Source organism: Chionomys nivalis, chromosome 6, assembly GCF_950005125.1.
Source record: "Chionomys nivalis chromosome 6, mChiNiv1.1, whole genome shotgun sequence".
In the NCBI taxonomy this organism is placed as follows: domain Eukaryota; kingdom Metazoa; phylum Chordata; class Mammalia; order Rodentia; family Cricetidae; genus Chionomys; species Chionomys nivalis.
This window is the reverse complement of record NC_080091.1, coordinates 72917446-72942309: the sequence shown is the minus strand read 5'-3', so window position 1 is coordinate 72942309 and position 24864 is coordinate 72917446. Positions and strand designations below refer to the sequence as shown.

The 24864-nt window shown below is 39.1% G+C and overlaps 1 protein-coding gene across 1 annotated transcript in view; it reads right to left on the bottom strand.

The window, feature by feature from the left end:
• Positions 1-24864, bottom strand: part of Gabrb1 (gamma-aminobutyric acid type A receptor subunit beta1) — a 354059-nt gene that overhangs the window by 7885 nt on the left and 321310 nt on the right. Inside the window, exons 6-8 of the mRNA XM_057771650.1 lie at positions 14326-14463; positions 13990-14142; positions 10359-10603 (exon numbers count right to left, since the gene is read on the bottom strand). Of these exons, the coding sequence (XP_057627633.1) occupies positions 10359-10603; positions 13990-14142; positions 14326-14463 (536 nt within the window). The remainder of the gene's footprint in view (positions 1-10358; positions 10604-13989; positions 14143-14325; positions 14464-24864) is intronic.

The following is a 24864-nucleotide window of genomic DNA, read 5'->3' as shown; positions in this document are numbered from 1 at the left end:
GTGTGTTGTGCCTTGTCTCATCTGTACTGGACGGAAGCTGCCTAGTTAATGAGGGATCAGCATCTAAGTGAGTCAGATGGAAGTAAAGCAGAGAGAATGTAAACACCATGGCTCTTTATGGAAGGGCAGACTGTTTGATGTTCTAAAGCATTGCTGGTGGTGACATAACTGTTCAGTGGGATAACTGGACCACTCTTCAGGTCACCCTAGAGGAAGGAGATCCCTCCATTAATATCCAGGCACAAGAGGATGAGGATCATGGCCGGCTTCCTATCTCTTCGCACTAACCTGTGCTGACCGCCTCCTGGGCATATTTAGAAAGACCAGGCCAACTTGGCACTGCCTCATCTGGGATTTCCCCTCTCTTCGATTGGTTTGCTGTGAGGGTGCAAGGTTGAACTGCGGCCATAAGGATCTGCATCTTGCACTCTGATGCTCTTGTGTGTAAGGACTGTGGTTGCTCATGGATTCCAGTGACGCCAAGATGAGTTTGATCATCCAGGGAATGGCTGCCCTGTATTCCCTGTATTCCTCAAAAAAGACTCAACGAATCTTTAATTATGTTTTGAGAGTCATTTAATCTAAATCTTTAGAAAATGAGCATTATTACTGGGGCTTCAGGAGGACAGGTAAGTAGTCTCTCTTTTTTTCTGCATCAGACAGATTATCTAAAAGCGCAGTTTACATAGTGTGATAAAGGGGAACGGAGGGTGCTGCTGTGGACACGCAGCCCTGCGGGCTGGATGTCACTTCACTCTACTGGATGGGCATATTTTCTGTGCTGCAGGAGGTGATTTTAAGAGGAACATGGATAAACAGTTAAAGTGCCCATTTGTTCACCTCTCCCATTTATCCAGCAAATGTTTATAGAGTGCCTGCTGAACCTCGGGCCCTGTGCCAGATGCCGCTATAGGACATTATGCCTTTTGTTTTAGAAACGGAAGGATCTCAATGAATAAAACCCTTAATACTGTGTTCTCCCATACATTCACTGAAGTTCCCTCTCTCTTGGAGCTGGCTATCAATCTTTCTCTGGACAAATGGTGTCATCTCTTTTGGACGTAGGCACTCAGTGTCCTTTCTAACTGTCCTTTTCATGTTTGCCCTCTTGTGACCCTGGGCCTTTCGGTCACCTTCTTCCCAGATGATCATGTTAGCTGACCTTGGTAGCAGCTGACCACAAACAAATGGAAGGGCTTGCATCTGAAGGAAAGCCACAGCAGGGATGGGTATCTGACTCTGGTTGCTGATCTCTCTCCATCCTTCCTGCAGCACAGGGCGTGACAACACATGGCTTGTAAATTCTAACTCTGAGAGGATAGTGGCAAGCAAGCAGACAAGGTACTTAAAGTAGTGGGGCTTACATCCTTATGTTCTCAAGGATAAGAAGCAATACCTTCCAAGTATCAATTTGTTTAAAAATTAATATAAAGAAAAAGCTATCTATCTATCTATCTATCTATCTATCTATCTATCTATCTATCTATCTATCTATCTATCTTCTACCTCATTGTATTTAGATTTAGAAAGTGTAACCATTACACTGCTTGGGTGAATTTTACATTGTTTTCCTTATAGTCATGTTTTCCTTATATTTCATCATAAAAAGTGTAAATTCAAAGTGAATTGCATTTTCCTTTGTTCTTCTGGAATTAACTACAGAACAGTCCACAGCTTCTTCTGTATCCATATGTAAAGGCCTCTTAATCTCAAAAAATACCAGAGTAGCACAGTAGGGGAGACTTTGTCTTGTTCAAACTGAGAAAGATACTTAGGACAATAAAGAGATGGAATGAATGAACAAGTAAATGTCAGCTTTGGTAGCTAAAATGGTGCAGTCATTAATTTTACATGCCAAATTGGCATTAGTCTTGACGTCATAATGAAGTTATTTTGTAGATGTAACCAACATAATTAGTTATTGTAATTAAATGATGATGTTAGTGACCTTAAATTATGACTTGACAGGCTTCAGAGCAAATATAGAACTCCTAGAGAAGAAGAAAGTGGGCCTAAAAACTGTGCCCATGATTCCAGGGTGTTCTACAGATTTGCAATCAAGTTAAACTTAGCTTTCCGCCTGAAACCTGGCCTACAGAATTCAGACTTGACAGTGCCCCAACCTCCTAAGATAATTCCTTAAAATAAACATTGTTGTATGCGTATGCTCTTGGTTCTATTGCATTGACTCAATTTTTCTGGAGAATTCTGACTGAGAAAAAAAGAGCATGCACAACAATCCTGAGGATTGGTCTAAAAGAACAGAGGTCTAGGAACCTGCAAGATGACAGCCATGTCTCCATCTACAGAAACACTAAACAAGCATACTAACTTATTTTTATCTTGGTTTAGCATCTATCTTACTCTTTCTCTCTGCCTTCATCATCTGCCTTGTAAAAAAAAGTTACTGGTTACTGAATATAACCACTCTGGATATTTTCAATATATAAACATAGCAAACTCATTTTAGTATTATTGAAAAAAAAAATGCTTGTTGGTAGTGGTAGCTTTAAAGCCTTGTTGAGGCATAGCTTCAGGTTCAACTCATATTGCAGACAGTATGTTATTTCCTCCTTGCTGTCCAATTCCTAAAGATTCATATATACTAAGTGATTCTGAACTACATATCAGGAAGTAGGTACAGTGATACTGGCTGCTAACTCACTGTTCTCGAGAAGCCCGTGGTATATTTGAAGAAGCCGTTCCATGTGAATGGTGGCCTCTATACATTACCGTAGACAGCCTAGAAGGTCACAGCCTCTGCATCCTTCTCCCTCTCCTTGGATGTGCCACATTTTTTAGGCTTTTAACCATATCAGCTGTAAGTTTTGATCCCTTGGCCTGCAATTCCTTTTGGGTAGGGGCTGGGTTTGTGTTGTTGGGAGCTTTGCTCATGGTTTTTCATGTCCTTGCATGTCCTAATAACTACTAGCAGCAACGAACACTTTATCATCATGGTGAGAAAGGTAGATGGTTAAGTATAAACTTACAGACATAGAAACAAATATACACACTTTAAATATACTTTTTAAATATATTTATTTCCAGGAAATAGAAAAATATACTGAAGATAAACTGTGGTGACTGGGAATTTCTAGGGCATTTCTCAGGCAGAAAGTATCATTCTGAGTTCCCTTCCACATCTCTCTCCTCCTGTGTATTAACAACACCAATGTCTCCACTTAAACATGCCTTCATTCTGGCCACCTCACTCTCCTATGGCCTCATAATTGGTCTTCCCTTTTTTGAGGAATGTGGTCCTCCAGCTTCTTCTGTGCATAGCAGCCAGAGTGATTCTATAAGATGCAAACATGATGTCTTTTCTGTTCATGTTTTTTTTCTTTTTAGCTATTTCCCAAGCCATAGAAAGAAATCTAAAAATTTCATCAGTGTCCGTAAATACTATGCATGTAGTTCCCGTTCTCACTACTGTATCCTGGGCACTCTGCTTAGCACTCTGTGTGTGCATACATGTGAGAGAGGAGCAAGATCTTACTATATAGCCTAACTAACCTCAAAACTGGGGTCCTAATGAGGACTGCTGAGAAGTCAAGAACAATGGCACTGGGTTTTGATCCTACTGCACGTACTGGCTTTGTGGGAGCCTAGGCAGTTTGGATGCTCACCTTACTAGACCTGGAAGGAGGTGGGAGGTCCTTGGACTTCCCAAAGGGCAGGGAGCCCTGACTGCTCTTCGGGCTGATGAGGGAAATGGGAGGCGGTGGCGGGGAGGAGGCAGAAATCTTTAATAAATAAATAAAAAAAAATAAAAAAGACTTTGCCGGGGTCCTACCATATTAAAAAAAAAACAAAACTGGGGTCAGCCTCCCCAGTGTTGAGAAGGTATCTGTGGACCACCCTGCCTGACTGGCTTTTCCCACTGTTTTCCAAGTCCACAGGGCATTTTACCTGCCATTATATTCTCCTGGAACATTCCTCAGATTGTTGCCAGACTGGGTTCTCATCACTTTTTTCTGCAGTGACCATCACTAGCTGTCATTTTATCAGGTCCTTTATGTAACTTTATACACATTTTACTTTCTTTAAAAAAGATGTATTTAATTTTATTTTATATGAGTAAGTGTTTTGCCTATGTGTCTGTGGTTTATGGCTAGTGCCCAAGGAGGCCAGAAGAGTGCATCAAATTCCCTGGAACGGGAGTTACAGAGGATCATGGACCATCGTTTGGGTGCTAGAAACCAAACCGGATCCTCTGCAAGAGCATTGAGTACTGTCAGCTGCTCAGTATCTCTCCATCACTTCTACACACAATTTTCAATGATCTCAAAAGAATATAAGCTCAGATAGGCAGGAACCAACTGCAACTCAACACTGTACATCTTCCTGGTTCTTCCAGAACTGAGCCTGAGGTGACCTACAGGGGGACTCAGTGTCCGCAGAAAGAAGAGCCTCAAACTCGAGCTTCCCACCCTCTCTTTTGAATACTGTTTTAGTTTCAGTGGTCAAAACAAAAGTGTGTGTGAATCAACTTTGAAAATTATTTAAAAAGCCTGATTTACCTTTATTTCATTGTAAGGTAACATGCTCCTAGCCTATACGTTACACACACAATCCAAGGATTTTCATTGCGTGGGGTGATGCCTATTGGTTTGGTCTTTCTGACTTCCCTTTATTTTGGTTTGAGACAGTCACTCTGACATTCCTTTGGGCCATATGGTTAGAGTGGCTCTGATGGCATCATTTAGATGCCACAGGCATGTGTTGCCCAGACCTGAGTGTTTGGTATTTTCTGTTTAATTCATAAAGACTGAATTCTGCTTGACAATTTAAGGAGATTTAAATTGAAAAAAAAAAAAAAAATGGACTCAAGCCCAGGACTTACTTTGGTTGTCATTATTGGGTTTGGCGTAAAGTACTTATGGGCTGGGCTGGGATTACAGATCTTGACACTATAAACCTAGAGCTTTTGGATTACCATGAGAGAAAGATCCACTGAAAATAATGCCAATGTAAAGGAAACTGGAATTAAGGGATTAAGAGGGAGGTTTTCCACTTACAGTGTTTGCTCATTTGAAAAGAGCCTCACAGAAAACTAGAATCGGGCTAGTTACTAAGTTAGATCTCTGCCTCACTCATCAAAAGATTCCTAACTGTTTGGAAAGTAAGAAAATAGATAATAGAAAAAGAGACAGGAGTGGAAAAGAGGAGGAGCAGGAAGAGGAGGCAAAAACGAAGGAGTGAGGAAGAGGAGGAAAAAGGACAAAACTTTCCTTTTAACTAGACTCCTGATAATTCTGGAGATGTGATAGGTTTAAACATGTTTAGGGATAAAAAAAAAAGTGATCCAACCTAGATTTGGACAAAAGCATGAAGCCCATGAGCAAACATCATAGGCTTGTCAGTGGAAATAGCAACATTTGAGCTGCCAAATCAAGACACCCAGTTTCACCTGACAGAGTCTATGTTCTGCAGGCACCCTGAAGGGAGATGCCGCTGATGAGTGCTGAGGTCCAGGTTCCAAGGCCAGAAGGCATGCTCCTGAAATCATCCCGGAGCTTCTTACCTTTGAAATACTCATCCTCACATGCATTTTGGAGAGCAACACAGTGCACAACTCACTGCACATGCGGAAAGTGGCTGGCAATGTTTGGATGATTTAGCACAAAGAGCAGACATCAGGGAGAAGAGACCGATCTCAGAACTGATATCTAATTACAGAAAGCAAGTTCTCCGTCTTAACCTTTGCGGTTGCAACTGCACATTTGTTATGAATCTTTCATAGAGCCTCCCTGTGTTCTTCATTATTTACAATGCCTTTTAGTAGTCTCTGGTCACAGACCACCCCTGCATCCATTTCATAGACTTCATCCATTTTCACACAGCGGACTATGTAGCCAGTACACACAACTAAAAAAGTTCCCGGTTAGTTTAAAGCTATCCCAGAGGTAGCTTGCTCAAAGTCTTGTTGGGCTGTGAAATCTGTCTTTCAAAATCCGAAATCCCATCCCTAGCTTCAAATGGTGCCCGAGGGGTTCATGAATCTACAGTCTTTATCACCTTGGAGATTGAAACTCTCATAATGTCTGGATTCGGCATCTGCACTCCTATAAAAAAATGCTTCACTGCAGCTGGTGGAAGTGTAAATCAATACGGGGTCTGCACTTCTGAGGTATCAGGCCGGATATCCCTTGACCTAACTGTCCAGCTGAGGCCGTCAAAAATAATGTGTAATAATGAACAATGTCACTCCACACTCCAGGATGCCGAGGCAAATCCTAGAGCTTTCTAAACGGAAAAATCTGGGAGACTAGACACATATCAATTAAGTTTAACTTTTTACAAGCATCTCACAGGAAAGAGGAAGATCATCCACCCACCATAATAAGGGGAAATACAATAATTTCTACAAATTTGAATTTAACCACCACGTGTCGGCTTTTGAAATAGCACAGCTGACATTATTTAACTTCCGGAGATGATAAGCTGAGCAGATGACATTTGTTATGGACACACTGTCTCTCTGAATCCCTGAGAAGATGGGGAGGGGGTCAGGATTTGCTAAATCGAGCATTTGCAGGATCATTTTCAGTCACATGAGATGCTAACACTGCTTGTGTCGGATGGTTTTATATTAATCTGACCCAAGCTAAAGTCATCTGAAAGGGGGAAATTTCAATTTAGAAAACACCTCCATAAAAATCAGCCTATAGGCAAGCTTATAGGGCATTTTCTTAATTAGTGATTGATGACATAGGTGCTCCTGGGTTCCATAACAAAGCAGGTTGAGCAAGCAAAGGAGAGCAAGTCACTAGGCAGCCCCCGCCCTAGGATCTCTGCATCAGCTCCTGCCTCCAGCTTCCTGCCCTGTTTGAGTACCTGTCCTGACTTCCTTTGATGATGAAAAGTACTGTTTAAGTCAAATAAATCCTTTCCTCCCCAAGTTGCTTTAGGTCATGATATTTTGTCACAGCAAGAGTAATCCTAAGTAAGACATTGTGTAGTTACTATTCCATCTACATATGAAAAAGCCAGTAAAATCCTAATCACCTTTAAGGGTTATTTTTCATAGTATATGGCATGATGATTTAGCAAGTTTGATAAAAACATTAGAGACTTCATTGCCTAGTATGCCTAGAAGCCCTGAGTTCAATCCCCAGCAAAACACACACACACACACACACACACACACACACACACACACACACACACAATAGGAACAGCAAGGCAGCCTTGGGCAGAAGCTAAAGTAGGTTATTGTCTCCTTTTGTCATTTCATAATAAGGTGGGAGAATTCATAAAGCATTATGACATGTCATTCAATAATTTGAATAAGTTCTGAAAACTCTTTATGTAGAAAGTCTATCTAATATACATACATTCACTTGAGACATACTTATTTGGTTTCTACCCCATTATAGAGATTGAGGAAAGCAGAGTACATACAGCAGGCAATGGCCCTGTTGCCTATTGTAAACTACAGTCTAATAAGAGACAAATGCTAAAGAGTAACTACACAAACACATGCTATTAGAGCAGTCGCACAGTGAAGGTATGGAGTCCACAGGAACAGTGACTAGAAGTAAGTACAAGCAGAGAGCCATGGTTCCAGTTCAGGAATCTCCAAAGGGCAGTGTCCACTGTAAGAGCCCGAGTAATGGAACTGGAACTAATCCTTTCTACTCCACAGGATGCAACATTAGTTCACTGAATGGCATGTTCAAGCCTGTGACTTACATTCACTCTATTTCATGGTTTCAACTGGGACATGTAAGCTGAAATGAGCCTTTTCTTCCCAAGCTGCTTTGGTCATGGTGTTTTATCACAGCAATAAAAACCCTGACGAAAATAGTATTCTATGGATCCATTTCAGAATATTTTGGTTGCTTTCAGGTCTAGGCTAGTATTTCCACTTCCTACAGACTTTCAAATATATTAATTACAGTTATTCTATAGTGCTTGCTTTCCAAGTCAACACTTGAGAGTCTTAAAGTCATATTGCTTTTGGTTGTGATAACATTTTCCTGTTTCAGTTCAGGTAATTTAATATTTTACTATGTACTAGATATTTGGAATGATGTATTATAGAGACTCTGGGTTGTTTTATCATCTCTGAAAGAATTTTGGGTTTCTTTTCTTAGGCATTATAATCACTAGCATGTTACCTAGAATAGGTGGAAATTTGGCTTTATATATTGTTAGAGAGGGTCTATGTGGTGATTTGAAAGAAAATGGCCCCCAAAGGAAGTGGTATTATTAGGAAGTGTGGCCTTGTTGGAGTAGGTGTGGGATTGTTGGAGGAAGTGTGTCACTGTGAAGGTGGATTTTGAGGTCTCATATATGCTCAAGCCACACTCAGTGAGTCAGACTACTTCCTGTCATCTTTGGATCAAGATGTAAATACTCTCAGCTCCAGTAACATATCTTCCTGCATTCCACCTTTATTATCAACCATGATAATAATGGACTAAATCTCTGGACTGCACGTGAGCCACCCCATTGCACGTTTTCCTTTGTAAGAGTTGCAGTGGTCATGGTGTCTCTTCATAGCAACAGAAACCATAACTAAGATGGTCTACTTCAGGTTTTTTGCCTTAGTCTTATGACTTAAACTTTATTCCTAAATTATGATCATTTTGGAGATTTAATGAAAAGCTTAATATACTTACTACAAGAATGGGCTAGAAACAAACTCTAAGTTCAGGTACTGAATTCCACATTGTGGAAGGCAGTTGAAACTTTTTTGTTCTTTTGGCATTTAATTTGTAGTCTTGTAACTGTGTTTCTCTTTGATGTTGCCTTAACCACCTTTTCTGTTAGTGTGAAGAAATACCCCACAAGAGCAATTGCTTTGCCTCACAATTTAAGAGTATTGTCCATCATGGTCAAGAAGTCTCTGAGACAGATGCTTGAGGAACCTGACCACATTTTGTTCATAGTCAGGAACCAGAGAGCAATGAATACTCTCTTTAGCTAGCTGCTTATTTTTCTATGCAATTCAGGATGTAAACCCAGAGAGCTGCACTCTTTAGGATGGGTCTTTTTATCTCAATTGACCTAATTGAGATAATCGCTCAAGGCTGCCCTAGGGGCTAACCCAAACTAAAGAATCCCTCTCAAGTGCACCTGAAGGCTTGTCTCCTAGGTGAGTCCACATTTTGTCTTGCCAACACTCTGTAATAACCATGAATTTGCCATCTTGGCTTCTTGGGCTCTTACCTGAACATTCAAAGGAAGTCAATACTCAAAAGTTCAAGTATCTCCTATTATTTACTTTTTTTCTGAAATTTCAGATACCCCTGGAAGTATCAGCATCTATGCATTGACTCATTTAGTGAACAGAACTGTAGTTTTCTGCTGAAGTGCTGCTGGGGAAAGCTATATACCTCATATACATATACCTGCAGTTCTCATAGTTTAATTTACTCTTCTTTTGAAGGCCAATTCTTTTCTTTCTTTTGCTTCTTTTCCATCACTTACATCTTTAAGCAGAATTTTAAAAATGCCAGTTTTTATAACTTCTGTCTATTAGAGAGTTTGGTACAAACTACTCTGCCTTCATTTAAAACACTTTGTTTTTAATTTTGGCATTGCATTTGTTCTTTTTTTTTGTGAGAAGTACATGTAAGTCTCCCTCCTCCCCAGTCTAGTTGCTTTCATGGTTGAACTGAGCTTAATCACTCTATGGAGGACTTCAGTTCCACCGAGGGTCAGAGTCTAAGTCTGTTCACTGTACTTCTCTCCTTTGTTTTTCAAGCAGAGCTCACATTATTCTTTCATGTGTAATTTTACAAATAGCTTAGACTAAATCATAACAGGCTTGAGGCTGACCTCAGTCATAGGTATATATTACAGTGGAGTTATAGGTTAAGTGTATCCCTCAATTTTTCATGTGCTGGAAACTCCATTCTCAGTGTGATAACATTAGGAGATAGATCTTTAAGAGTTACAGCCTAATGCAAGGTGGCGATCTAATTGTAGGTGCTGTTCTCTGAAAGGGTTTCGAAAGCCCCAAATTTCTGTCTGGCTTTCTGCTTTGTGACATAATCACTTTGTCCTCCATGTAACTTACCATCAACCACAGTGGCAGACATATTATACTCTTTAGACTCCCGGCCTTGAAAACTGTGTGCTAAGCAAACTGCTTTTCTTTATAAGATTGGTTTGCTTCAGCTATTTTGTTACAACCATGTGAAACTGATACATATGCTTTTTCATTTATATAATTTTTATTCTCATTTCTTTAATCCACTGTTCTCAAATCTGTGAATTGAGGAGATGGTTTGGCCTTCATAACAACAAATACCACTTCACAAACATAATTTTCGGCTGATAAAACTCCTGGGCACACCGTCATTGATAAAAATAATAGATACTATCAGTAATATATAATGCATTACCTGGACTTTGTTCATCTCTAGTTTATTCTTTTCATTGGCACTCTGGTCTTGTTTGCTTGCTCCCTTCTTCTGAGGGCCCTTTCCAAAGAAAATGTAATTTACAAAAGCATATTCCAGCAGAGCCAGGAACACAAACACAAAGCAGCCCATCAGGTAGATATCAATCGCCTTGACGTAAGGAATCTTTGGCAGAGTCTCCCTGAGGTGAGTGCTGATGGTTGTCATTGTCAGCACCGTGGTAATTCCTGTGGACAGAAAACCGAAGCTTAGCGAAGGCACCTCTATGGCGTCGGGTTTTCCAAGACCAAGAAGACAAATGCCATCCCTAACGTGTTGTGATGGTGGAAGTAGCATGCTATGCCACTGGACTAGAGTGTACACATACCTAAAGACAAAATGCCAGGCTCTCTCTAGATTCTGGTTCTAAGACACAGCATAGAATACACAGATAATGGAATGTTAATGACATTTTAAAAACAAACACAAAATATAAGAAAAGAAGCTGTAAGGCAGAACAAATTCCACTGTCAAAAATAAGGTAGAAGGTGACAACCAACTTAGGAAGTTATTGTCTGACCTTCATGTATACACTGAGTATACACATATATCCCATACTAGAAATTTAACACACACACACGCACACACACACACACACGCGCACAAGATTGAAATTAAAAAACTCCCCTTGTAATTCCACTGTCAACTGTCTCTCATCTGTTATGGCTACAGCCTTCTTCAGCTGCACCCTTCCTTTCCTTTTTCTCCATTTCTCAGTCATTTCCCTCTGGAATCCGTCCATGTGATTCTGATCCTCACAGTGTCCACTGCCAGACTCCAAGCTAAATTTAATTTGACTTAATCTCACGAGACTGTGACACACCTCTCTCACAATTTCATTTTACCCTTTCTGTTACTTGTCACTCATGTATGGGATTGCCTTAAATGTCTATATGTAAGGAATTTTGTGATTATGCATCAAGCGGTCTTTATATAAAACATGATTTTGCTGTTTTGGTTTTTGAAATATTACCTCTGTTTCATTGGCTCGAAAGCCTGTAACAAATTCATTTCCTAATGCCAGGGAAAGGTTTATTAAAAATCAGCCTTTAGATTTGATTAAAAACTTACTGCCTGCAAATGCAGCACAGGTTATGTTTCATTTGCTTTGCTGAATCTAACCAGTGTTAATGGTATACAGCTTGTTTGACAGCATACTGAGTATATTGTGGTGAGGATGGTAATGATGGAATAATGACTGGAAGAAATCAGAAATACAAAAGAGAAGCTAGACTTTGTGTAGACAGTTTGCAATGCCACTTCTAATACCAGAGCTCCCAACAGCCCACTGAATATGATGGGGGAACAAACTATATTGTTCTTATTTTTATAGGTGGAGAAAGATGAACTCTGGAGCTGAGTATGGTGGCGGACAGTCTGTGCAGCATGAGACCCTGTCTCAAAGAACCAAAAGCAACCCAGCAAATAAAACTCTCAGATTAGCTGTCTTCATGTAGGTTACCCAGCTACAGGACAAAAGAGCAAGATGTTCCACAAAAGCATTTAAAATAAAGCAAGGGATTTGATGGTAATATCTGAAATAATATGAGAGCCATTAAACAAAGACAGCATTGTAAAAAGGTTGAGAAGTCATTGGTGTGGTGGGAATAAAAGGGAGCAAAATAGAGGAAGAGAAAGGGGGCCTTCTGTTGTCCAGCAAGGGATAACTCTAGATTGTAGATTCTCTAACATATATATATGTATACACACACACACACACACATATATTAATTACAGTAGTACCATTGAAAGATAAGGCACAACTTTTTTCCATTTTCATGCATTTACCTGTAATTTTTATGATTTAACTTTTTATAGCTGAATTACATTTCATTGTACATATAATCATGTTTTCTTATCACTAATAATAACAATAAATATAAAGTCAGAAGGGAGATACGTTGGAGGTTCCTGGGGGGTTAGAAGAAAGTAGTAGTGTGAGATGATCAAAATACATTGTATATATGTATGAGTTTTTCAAAGAATAAATAAAAATATTATTTGAAAGAGAAAAATAGTTCAGGTCAGTGATTAATTCAAATGTGTTGGATAAGAACTCCGTTATAAATTATCTTGTTTCTTTTGATTTCATCTAAAATAGTTCTAGTAATGTGATCAACAGAAACATTCTATTTACATAGTCACTGAATTTATGTTTTTAGTCTTTGTTTTAAGTGAACAAATAGTAAATAAATGTTTTTAAGATTATGTATGTTATAATATCTTGCTTTAATATTTTAAGGATCAAAACGTCATTATATGCTAACATCTTTCATATATATTTGGCTTTGTAAAATTATGTGCCCTTGTGAGAATCTGTGTCTGTGAGTGCAAGGACCCAAGAAGGCCAGGGAAGGGTATCAGATCCCGTCGAGCTGGAGCTACTGGTGGTTGTGAACTACCAAATATGGGTGCTGGGAGCTGAACTCATGTCTTTTAGAAGGATATAAACTCTTAACTACTGAGATAGCTCTCCAGCCCCTCTAATATCTTTAATGAAAATATCATTTGCTTTGAGAATAGGCATGAGTGCACAAACTTTTGACTGGATAGCATGTAGGGTTTTCTTTAACCCTAGTGTATGCAAATGATTGTATTCTTATTATACCAGTATATTATATATGTTGAAGATACATATATAATATGAAAAACTGTCCATTTTCTTTATACTTAGGATATCCTAAGGTTGATATGAGGCTGCAAACACTTGGCTTTGAAAGTCTTCTGTACTCAGTCAATTTTAGAGGGCTGGAGATATGTGTGAAGGAATATACAGGTCAATTAAGTCAACTCAGTAATTGAGAGACGAGATATTAGTTATCTTAGCAGAAGTGATGTTTCTCCCCTTTCTCCGGTTTCTCTTTGAAACTGGAGTGGTATCTAAAATGTGTCTGAGTGTAGACCTGCACATGGCTACATGAGATCATCGAACATATTTTACACATCCTAACCCTCCCCCCCAAATTTATAATCTCAATATAGCTTTTTCAGTTTCAGCAATTACTCAACCATGGTAAGATTAATTCTGATTTTGTTCCACCAAACAGGAAACTATTTTTTATTCTGACTCATTCACAGATCATTAATATAGCTGATGAATTGCTTGTGCTTTATTGAATACAATGATCTATATTTAAGGGAGAGACTTGGTTTCATGTGTTTTAACTTTGGCCAATCAAAAGATACTCTTTCCCTGCAATTGATGCAAACCATCTAAAGGTTTAGCTTCCTCCATGTTTATTTTAAAATAATGAGTTACAACTCACAGTCATAAGCAGGGACCAAAGAGGAAGTTATCATGCATTTGGTAAAACATATGGTATACTGAGGTTCTAACATGTAATCCACAAAACACTTATACAATGGGAACCATATTCCAAAATTTTTATCAAATCTTAAAGATATTGCACTCATTATAAACACTTATACTTTGTCTTGGATATTTTATTTTAAAGCATTCTATTGTAGCCTATTTCTTTTCCTTGCTACATGAAGCTTTTGCTTTTGATCACTAGTATTGCCTCTTTGTTTGAAGGCCTGATTTACTAACTGTGAAAAAGTGGGAAGGCATTACCTAGCGCGACTCTGGCTGCAGATGCATCATAGTTGATCCAAAATGACACCCAGGACAGAATTGTAATCAGTGTGGAAGGCATGTAGGTTTGCAAAATGAAATAACCGATGTTTCTCTTTAGGCGGAAACTTAGCGATAGTCGTGGATATGCCCCTGGGTTTAAAAGAGAAAGGAAGAAAGAAAAGAAGGAAGAAGAGGGGAAGAAGGTAGCAGGGAGGGAGGGGGAAAGGAAGGAAGGAAGAAAGGGAGGAAGGAAAAAAGAAAGGTCATCATTGGATTAGAAGCATCATCTCCTTTTCATACATTCATGGATTAATAGGGAAGAAGCATCTTCACCTGTTGTGAACTCCACCTTCTTGGACACCATCTTGTAGTCAACAATTGAAAACTGAGGAAGCTCGATTTTATTGACCCCGGTTACTGCTCCCTCTCCTCCATTCCAGTAAAACTCGATGTCATCAGTGGTATAGCCATCTGAAGTGAAGAAACACAACCTAGTCACATGGAGCACAGCTGGTCCAGAGATGCATTCTGAAGACAATCTTCCAGCCAGAGGAAGATTTATAACAGAATAGGGCAAAGACTATCATTTTGGATTTGAATGGAAAGTGCAATTTCTGTTGGGTCGGGAGTGGCTACCCAGAGGAGAGAGATGCATTTGGCTTTAGTGAACATAAACTCTGTACCTTTATCACCTGATACAAATTTGTTTTTATTGTATCTACGGATAGGTGCTCTTTTATTAAAGTAAGGGGTGGTCGCATTCCAGGTCTCTGGAAATGGATTTGGGTTATGTATTATCTAAGAACAAAAACAGAATCAAATGATAAACACAGTAATTAAAAGAGAGCCTAGAGGTTATGAGAATATAGTGAAAGATCAAATCTTGAATAAATGATCAAGGCATTTGAAAATAAACACACATTTCATTTAGAAAAGTAACCAAGCTTATATTTTTCCATTTTACTATTATAGGCAACATACAAGTAAAACCTTAGGAATTATATACATTCTTGATTATACTAGGTACTTCATGAATTATCGATCTCTTTAGATCTCTGAGGGCAGGCTTTAATGTCAAGGAACCCAGAGAAGGATAAAGACAGTTGAAAGTGTGTCCCTGGCCTTGGCATGGAAGGTGCTATGTTCATGGTCTGCTCATGTCTTTCTGTTCTGTCCCCATTTGCCAGTGGCCGCGCTGAGTCATGGTACTATACAAGAGTAAACTGTATAACATGAATAATGCATGGATATGTTTTAAAAAGTCTAAAAATATTTGGTTCATTTAAAATCTATTTTTACCAGTTAAGCCATTTTAGCAGATTTTTCATTTGTTTTAAATATTCACCTCAAATAAAAAAGCATCATTTTTAAATTAGAGTTACTGACACATGTTTCAAAGATAACCTAAGAGTTCTTTGTAGTATGCATTATGCTGGCCTAGTTTCGATTAAAGTGGCAACATTTTTCCAAGATTTCTTTTAAAGTTTAAAATTTGGAAACTTAAAATTTGGACACTTAAAATATAAGTGTCAAAGAATTGCATCAATTTATCACTTCAAGAATAAAATAAATTTTAGTCATTCTTCTTGTCCCCCTTTTAGGGTATGTGTGTTATAAGAAAAAAAGTCTCATTTTTACTTCTTAAATAATTAAAATTACTCTTCAAAAATTTTAAAATTCTTATTCCTGAGTTTATTGAACAATAGCTGTTTTATACCTGATGCCCTAAAATAACCATTTATTGCAATGTATTACAATATATTTATTTCTCATTAAACTATGACCCATTAGCTTAAAAAACTTGCCCTTTCTTCAAAGTATAATATCCATATGAAATAATCCATTTACAATGACCCAAATATAAACATGAAAATAGATGAAAATAAATGTTATCTATTGTTTCTAAGAGTCTGCATGATCCTCTTTACCTATGGGGCTTAACACAATCTACCTGGGACTAATTGATGCTTTGGATTTATGTCAAACTTGGGTATGAAAGTGTGATAATGATGTTTAACATTGTTTTGAGTATCTGTTAAGAATCCACGAAAAGATACATAAGGAGATAGATAGTTGGGTGATGGATTGAGGATAGATCGGTATATGAATGGATGGAGACACAGACAGATGTGTGATGATAGGTAGATAGAAAGAAGAGTTACAGATGAATGGAGAGATTGATACGTGATGGACGAATTGATAAGTAAATTGATGGGCAGTGGATGAATGGATTTTAGATAGGTGATAGAAAGATTAGGGTTGGATAGATGGAGACATAGATACGTGATGGATAGATGAGTGATACATGGATACCTGAATAGATGGATAGCTGACGGATGGATAGACAGACAAGCAGACATACAGACAGTTATGTAGACAAATGGATAGATAGGCACACACACACACACACACACACACACACACACACACACACACTTCACATCCAGGAATTAAAATCTTTTGACTTGCTCTAGCCCTGCTAAATTAACAAAGGGATAGATTTCAACCGCCAGCTGCTGCTTTGTTGTCAGAATCTAGGGGGAAAATGTAAGCAGAATTTCAAGTTGTGAGAGTCACAGGCAGTTTGTAGTTTGAGTTAAGAGAGGAGAAGAGAGTGGGTGAGGTGAGCCAAACTGGCAGCCCTGTTAGATCCTCCTTCTGGGCAGCAGCATAACATTAAATAAAACTTGAATGTGACAACCAGCCAAAGCAGATTTTAATATTCACATTCATTCTCTTTTATGTAAAATTTCCCTTCCCATAGTCTAGGTGGCCCAATTAACTGTCTTCTGGAAATATTAAATGGAAAATTCCAAGCATATACATATCATGAGATTGAACCATACATCATTCTTAGCTGTGCTATGAAATCCCATGCTCTCGTGCTCTAGTTCATCCATGATGCAAGAGACCTTTTTGTCCAGCACATTCATGTTGAGCTGTTTATGATTTCCACCTATCTGCCACACAATAATCATATCAGTTACCCAACTGTCTCAGTACCACAGTGCTCACACTCCATCAACCCTTCTTGATAGTGATAAGTTTTGAATCCCCGATTACTGGATATCAGTCGCCGCTGATGTAATCAGTCAACCAGACTATATTAATAAATCCAGGTTTAATGAACAGAACAAAACTCCCCTGGGTGACCTAGGAGGGTGGGAGAGGAATCACATGGTAAATATGACAGCCACGTCTTAAGTAGCCTATTGGCATGGTCTTGAGCAACCCTGGGAAGGAACTAACTCTTGATGAACTTTCTGAGGGGAGGGGTCACTGTTTGGTGGACTTTCTGAGGGGCAGGGTCTGGGGAGAGAGAGAGGAGTGGGGCTTCCTCTCTGGGATGATTATGATGTGCCAGGGGCTCAGGTGAAGCATCCACCAGAGCACATAGTATGACTATATTCACGTAACCCCTGATTAAAGTTTGTTACAGTTGTCATTATGTATGTTCTATTTATAATTGTTTCTGTTTTATCGTGGTTATTATTTATTCTTTCTTTTGTCTAATTTATGTCCTAGGTATGTATGTAAAGGAAGAGCATAGTCTATGTGGGGTTGGCATATGCAGTGCGTTGGGTGTCTATCTGCCGGACGTCTAGACACGTACCTCCCTGTGGCTGAATAGGGACTAGAGAATCCAATAACTTAGGCAGTCAGTGGTCTGGGTCTTTATTTCCAAGCTCACTTCACTTTGTTTAACTAAAACTCATTACTCACAGCGCTCTAGGCACCGAGATAATTACAGATGATTTGGAAGAAACAGAGAATGCTCATTCCCATTTATATAGATGTTCGAGTTCTCATGGGAGCAATAATGGCAGCTGGATCCAAGCAAAGACTAGAGGCCTAGAAGCATACTATTATTCAAAGGTTACACAAGAACATTTTGCCACAGAGAAGGAACATCAATTTACTCACACCTAAACAATCTATTTACCAAAGGTTTTCCTTTATGAACCGGTGATTTCAGACAGCGGTTCAGTCTGAGAACTCCAACACGAAGGATGTTGTTTCCTAGCAACAACCACAGAGAAGCACTCAGAATTTCCTCTCGGCCCCTGGGGACTTCTTAGTGATGCAGAAAGTACAGAGAAAATTAAGCTGATGTCAACAGATAAAGATTCACAGAGCTAGTGCAGGGTAGAAGTGTCTGAATATTAGTATTCTTTCTGCTTGAAATAATTTATTTTGGATGAATTTTTGACGCTGCTAACTCTAAAAGGTGCTCTCCCCTGTGCTTAGGAGAGCCACATGAGTGGTCAGATGTTCTTAGATGCGTCGAGATGATGTAGAGGCTTAAACTTCCATCCAGGAGCAGAATACATAAATGTATTTTTTTTGCAGAAAGGTTTTTGCAACAAAGCAAGTTTCATGGTCTTGATGGACTTGCTCAATCCTTACAATACATTCTAGCTTAAGGCTAGGTGACGATATAGATTGTAACACTGTGAACCTGTCCAGCAAGGTTCATGTGTTGGAAACTTGGTTTATCAAAGAAGCAGTCTTGGGAAGTAGGAATTTTAGAGCTATTTTAACTCAAGAGCAATAAGCAGAAATACTGTTAGCTGTCTACCCCACTTTGGACACAAGTGTAGGATCTAATATTGTCTCATTAAATTTTATCTAATTTCAACTTCACTCACTATTTTAGTCCATTAAGGTTTTCTTTTTCCTTTGTTTATTTGGGTCTTTTTAGTTTTGTACTATCTCTAAATTTAAAAAATATGTCCCTTATCATAATTTTAGTTGATTGAGATGAGTGTGGAATGGTAGAGACAAGGAGTGTGTCCTTTAACATTCTCTTAGTGCTGTCCCTCTAGGCAGACAATGACATTTTAAGCAGCACTCTATGCAGTGGTACCATCATTTATCCATTTAATTCTTATCTGATTGTTTTAGCCCCAAGTATGCTTTTCTGTTTATCACATTTTCTAGGTTCACTTGTTCTGAATCCTCATCAAATGAGATTAAATACGTTTTGACTTCTGGTGAGGGATATGAAGCTGCCTTGTTAGTGTTGTAGAGTATCTGTTACACTGTAGAAATGTGCCTCTGCCAAGGCGCCTTCTGATTGGTCAAATAAAGAGCTGACTATCCAAGAGCTAGGCAGGAGAAACAGGCGGAATTTCCAGGGAGAGGGAGAGAAGAAGAAGGGGAGGATGAACTTAAGTGTGTGCAAGATATCACTAGGAGGCACAGAACAAGCGTGTGTGATATGTCACGAGGAGGCACACAACAATCAGGACATGCAGGAGGAGAGGTCACAGTACGAGCTCCATGGTAGAATGTAGATTAATAAAAATATGGGTTAATTTAAGTTATAAGAGCCAGTGAGACAAGCCTAAGCTAATGGCCAAACTTTCATAATTAATGTCTCTGTGTCATTGATAGAGAGTTGACTGGTGGGACAGAGAAAGATTCGTTACTGATTCTGTCTACATTTTGAATAATGCCCAGACTGAATTGATCTCATCAGCCTACATGTCAGCAGAATTTAGATTTCTTACCCTCGGAAAGGATTGAATGATGTCTTTCTTACTGTCAGCACCAATTGCCATGTGGTATGTGAACATCAGGTTTATGATTAAAAAAAAAAATCTCTTCCCGTCTTAATAAATGCCAGCGAAGCTACTCTGCATTCTGTCATGCAGATGAATATGCTTCCTGGAAATTTTTGACAAAAGATCAGAATCAAGGTTGCTCTAGTAATGAAATAAAAATTAGTCACAAGGAAATGCTAATCCTATTAATAGATGAGCATCTTGCTGTTTGTTTTCAGAAACATGTTTTCAAAAAAACAGCCCCTCCTGGCTACATTATGTTACGTTATAGTTGCATCAACAGTTAAAGGACAAAATAGTTTGTCTCGGAAAAAAAAATCACATTTTTTTTCTTCCTAGTTTTTGTGGCATGGTTAGACATAGATTCCTTTGTTCTTTGTTTCTGATACCAAACTTCTAAATTATTTGGAAGTTCCTGGGTGGCTAGAGCATCTTTTGTTCTAATGAGGTGACTCTCACAAGATAATCAGTAGCTTCAGAATTGAGGTAGATTGCCAAAAGACCAAACCTCATTTAGAAGTCTGAAATTTTTAATTCTGTTCCCTGTTACAAGGAGAGGGTCCCTGGTTTGTCCCAGCTGCCTGGCTAGCTTACACCTGAAATAACCACACAGAAACTGTATTCATTAAAACACCGCTTGGCCCATTAGCTCTAATTTCTTATTGGCTAATTTAAACATTTTAATTTAACCCATTTCTATTAATCTGTGTATAGCCATGTGATTGTGGCTCACTGGCAAGATTCTAACTAGCGTCCATCTCAGGCAGAAGATCTACGGTGTCTCCCACTCTGCCCTTCTTCCCAGCACTCAGTTCTGTCTTCTCCGCCTACCTAAGTTCTGACCTATCAGGCCCAAAGCAGTTTCTTTATTCATTTAATCAATGAAAGCAACACATGAACAGAAAAATCTCCTACACCAGTTCTTAACCAAAGTGGGGGGGGTCTCATGTTCAGGTTAGCCATCAATGTTCCTTTCCTGAAAATCCTACATGACAGTGCTAAGGGAGCCTGTTGGCTGGTAAACACATCAAGGTGCTAGGAGAAGGTGAGAGAAGGCCCAGAGCTGTGCATCACCAGCCCCACCCCGCCGTACCTTACTGTATGTCCAGCTTCCATCTGACTGCTCAGGAATGAACCCTTTACAGTTACCGTCTAATAGAGACAGAGTTCTTTTCCTGGCTCCCCTGAATCATCTTCCTTTGTTCATGGGAACCACAAGGCTGTGTCAGGTTAGACCTGGTGTAGGCAGCCTGGATCCACTCCTGTGACTGACTGGCATCTTTTGGAACTGAGCTCTTAAAACAATGGAGTCTGGCCATCTCTGGGGCATCGGTGTCTTACTGAATTGAGTTGCTAAACATCTGGTTGGGTGTACAGAGAGTAGGAGAATTGGTTGGCTTGCAGAAAGTCTGTAAATTTTTAGAAAAATGAACAAGAAGAGTTCACAACTTTTTGCTTGTTATTAACAGTCACAGAGTGGATTTCTCTTAGATCCCCTTGGTCATCGTTTCTTTTATAGTCTTGAAAACCCATTGATGTTCTCTAAACATTTAATGATTATTTCAACTTCTTGCATCATTTTCTTTAAAAATATCACTTGTGGTATTTTTAAATAAAATTTAAAAATATTTTAAATGGTGACTTCTAAATCTTGTTTTTAATTTCTGCCAAGTTCTGGGTACAATCAACCCAAAAGGATAACTGTTCACAGGATTCTAGCTAAATAAAGCAATGTACTTGCTGCAAAATTCCTGAGAAATTTGTTTGGAATTTAGACAGCTTTATGTTTAATATTTCTGTCATGAAAGGGAAGAGGTTTGTTCTTAAATGAGGTCAGGCAGTTACTGTGATTGGATGACAGCAATTTCTGATCTTGTTAAAGATCTCTCTGCATTGGGGAATAAGTGTTTGTTAAAAAAGATCTTTATGGAATGTTAAATGATATTTTTTGACATATAAAGGAGAATTAAACCTTTAAGTAGAGAATTTAAGTAAGTATGCCAATACAAAAATGCTACTTATGATTATTTTAAAACATGATTTAAACATGGGTGTTCTTTAAGAATGCCTGCTCTATCTAGGATTGCTAAATTGTCATTCTTTTATTGCCAAGTTTAGAGAAGGGAGTCATTCTCAATTTTGAGATACACTTAATATTCCCAATTTAATTGTATTTTCTAAAGCATGAAGTATCCTAGGGTGTAAATGAGATCATGAATGAGTAAAGCAAAGGCCAAGGCTTCTGCTCGGTAAATCACAGTGTTCGCAGTTTCATGCAGTGGTAACTTTGGCCTGAAGCCATGGATTAATTTTGGATAAAAACTTGGATTATCGAATTTGCTTTGTTATTGCCACCTGATTTCCCAAGTGTGGGAAACCATTCATAACTTATTTATATTTTAAAGTGTCAAAATACTTTAGTATTATTGTTTGTGAGCCCATCCTTGGGGTGGGGGCTATTGTATTTTGTTTTATTTTGATTCTTCTTTCATTTTAAAATTGTGTACATAAGGTAATTTCCCACTCAGAAATTATGGTGATACAAAAGCTTTTTTAAAAGACACATTAAAATAGGAAAGTATCCATAACTAATCTAAATCAGTTATGGTTAAAAAGTCTGTAGTGTGTTGTTAAGAGAAAAGAAAAATTGTGTGTGTACATGCATGCCAGGATTGGGGTCCTCTCTATGAGTTTTTAGCCAGACTTATTTTCCTTTTGCTATGATAAAGTACCTTGGCAAAAGCAGCGTAATGAAAAAAGGATCTATTTTGTCTTGGATATAGACCACCATGGTGAGGAAGGTGTGGCAGCAGGAGCACCATGCTGGCCATTCACATTGCATTGGCGGTTCAAAAGCAGAGGCAGGACAGGAAGTGGGTGGGACCAGGCTATAAAATCAAAGCCCACTCCCAGTCACATACTTTGTTCTGCTATCATCCACCTCCCAAAGGCTCCATAACCTTTCCAACTAGGACCACAGATGGGGACCTAGGGAATATTTCATATGCAAACCGCAGTGGCCAGAAGTCCCCAGAGAACTCAAAAACAGCACAGGTTATTGCCATTGACTTTGGGTGCTCATCAAAACTAGATGGTAAGATTTGCTTGATGAAGACGCCACACATTTTGAATGTAGGACATAGAGAAAACATGCTGGAACTGAGCTGCACGCTTCCGCCCTGGTGGCCAGTGTTCGCAATGGCAGAAACGGTCACACAGGAGCCTGAAAGAGAAAAGTCACTGGTCCTACCCAGCTGCAGACTCTGGAATCTACAATACCAACCTTCCAGACTACAAGTGTAATGGCTACTGTGGGAGCAGCCAAGTGCATTCTTGGATGGAGGCGGGGGGAGGAGCAGCTCCGCAAGAGGTAGTTACTGCATGGTACCACGGCCCACAGCTGTGGAAATCATAGACCCTAGGCATGAACCTATTGCTTCTGTTTTGAAAACTGAACATCTTGTCAAGCTGTATCCTGAGTCTTTATGCTTACATCTATATACAGATGTTTTCCTCAGCCTTGGTCATAGATGTCTCTTTCTGTTGGGAATAGCTGCTAATGCAGAGACTCACTGGTGGTCTGGCACTAAAAAACAAACAAACAAACAAAAACCCAAAAAACAAACAAACAAAAAAATCCCAGTGGCTACTGAATGCTCTTCCCTCAACTGGACATTTGCATTATCCTTTCCAAAGCTGAAGGAATGCCAACGAAGAGGGAGTTGAAAGACTGCAGTAAGATTCAGGTGATGGGAAGAAGGGCCATGGAATACTGTCATCTGTGAACGACATGGCTGGTGCACTTATGATCTCACAAGAGCTGCAGTTGCTTGCTCAGGACGGCACCCTGGCAGTACGCAGTCGCGGATGGCAGGGAGTGCCCATCGGGGCGTCCCTCTCCCTGGATAGGCGTTGACAGTTGGTGGCTGCTGGAGGAGGGAGGAACATTGCCTTCAGTGATGTAGCCACTAATGAGTTGCCCATTCTGCAAAGGATAACTTCATACTCAAGCCCACGCCAGTGGCCCCAGTTAGACTCAACAGACCACAAAACAATTGCAAAAACAAAAGCAAATCGACATGATAGTCGGAGGGAGACTTGGTAGGAAGAGGGGGGCGATTGCTGTGGGTAGGAAGGGAACTAGAGAAGACGGAGTATTGTGACTGTAAGCAGAATGTTTTGTATGTATACAATTGTCAAAAAATAAATTAATAGTAATAGTAGAGAATGTGTATGCAGGCAGTGAACAGTAGTTTTATGTGGATGTTATGAAGATGGACGGTGTTTTATTTGAAAACTTCAGTGTGTGAATATGCCATACTTTTGAATTGAAACCACCAGTAAATTGTTTTTATTTCCAGAAAATGACAAAATGTATTTTGAGAAGGGGGAACACCAAAACGGAAAATTATACAGTTAGCCTGTAGAGGGCACCCAAGACTTTTAGACGAGACAGTGTTTGCAGATCTGAAAATACTCCTTTCAGCTAGGTTTAAGAAAGAGTTTTAGCTCTTTCACAATTTAATTTTGGATCACTGATTCTCTGGAGGTTTTAGTTTCAAATTAGCTTATATTAAATGATCCCAGAACCATTATGATTAATAAACCTTATCATAAATTCAGATTTAAAGTTAAGGATCTATTTAAATAATGAAACTTTCATTGGTGCCTAAAGCAAGTATGGCAAATGACCTGCTTTGGTACGCTTGATGCTTGAGTTCTGGTGTTTTCACTGTTATTTTGAAAATGACAAGCTATATATAGTATTCCAACTATGTATACACAGCAACGAACATGGATGTGCTGTGTATGATGTGAATCCATTCCGCACATTCTCAGTTGGGACTAAGTAGCCAATAGAAGTAAGATTCAGACTTTTACTCTCAAGTCTCGTTTCATTCACTGTGTTTAGTTTGCAAACCTGACGCTTTTTTCATCTGCAGATGTAAGGGGTGTGGTTCCTTCCCTGGATTTTCACAAGCCTATTGCTTACCACTGACTAGATTCATATAATAGGAAGATCTTATGTGTTTTAAATAAGTAGACTTCGTTTTCTAGCAATAGAGATTTCTCTTTGGCAAATCTCAGCTTTTCTTCTGCTATCTCACGTTGTTAAGATTCCATGTGAGTCAAATGTTGGGAAACTGAAGCCGTCCAGCGATTTGTGCCCGGAGTTTGTTTATACTCAATTCCAGGTGCTAGATCGGTGTCACAGAGGTTATTGTATGAGATGTGTTGGTCGCATTAATATCTGTGCTTTTAAAATTGCATTGTTTAGGGGCATACTGAAAAACCCCACTGTCTG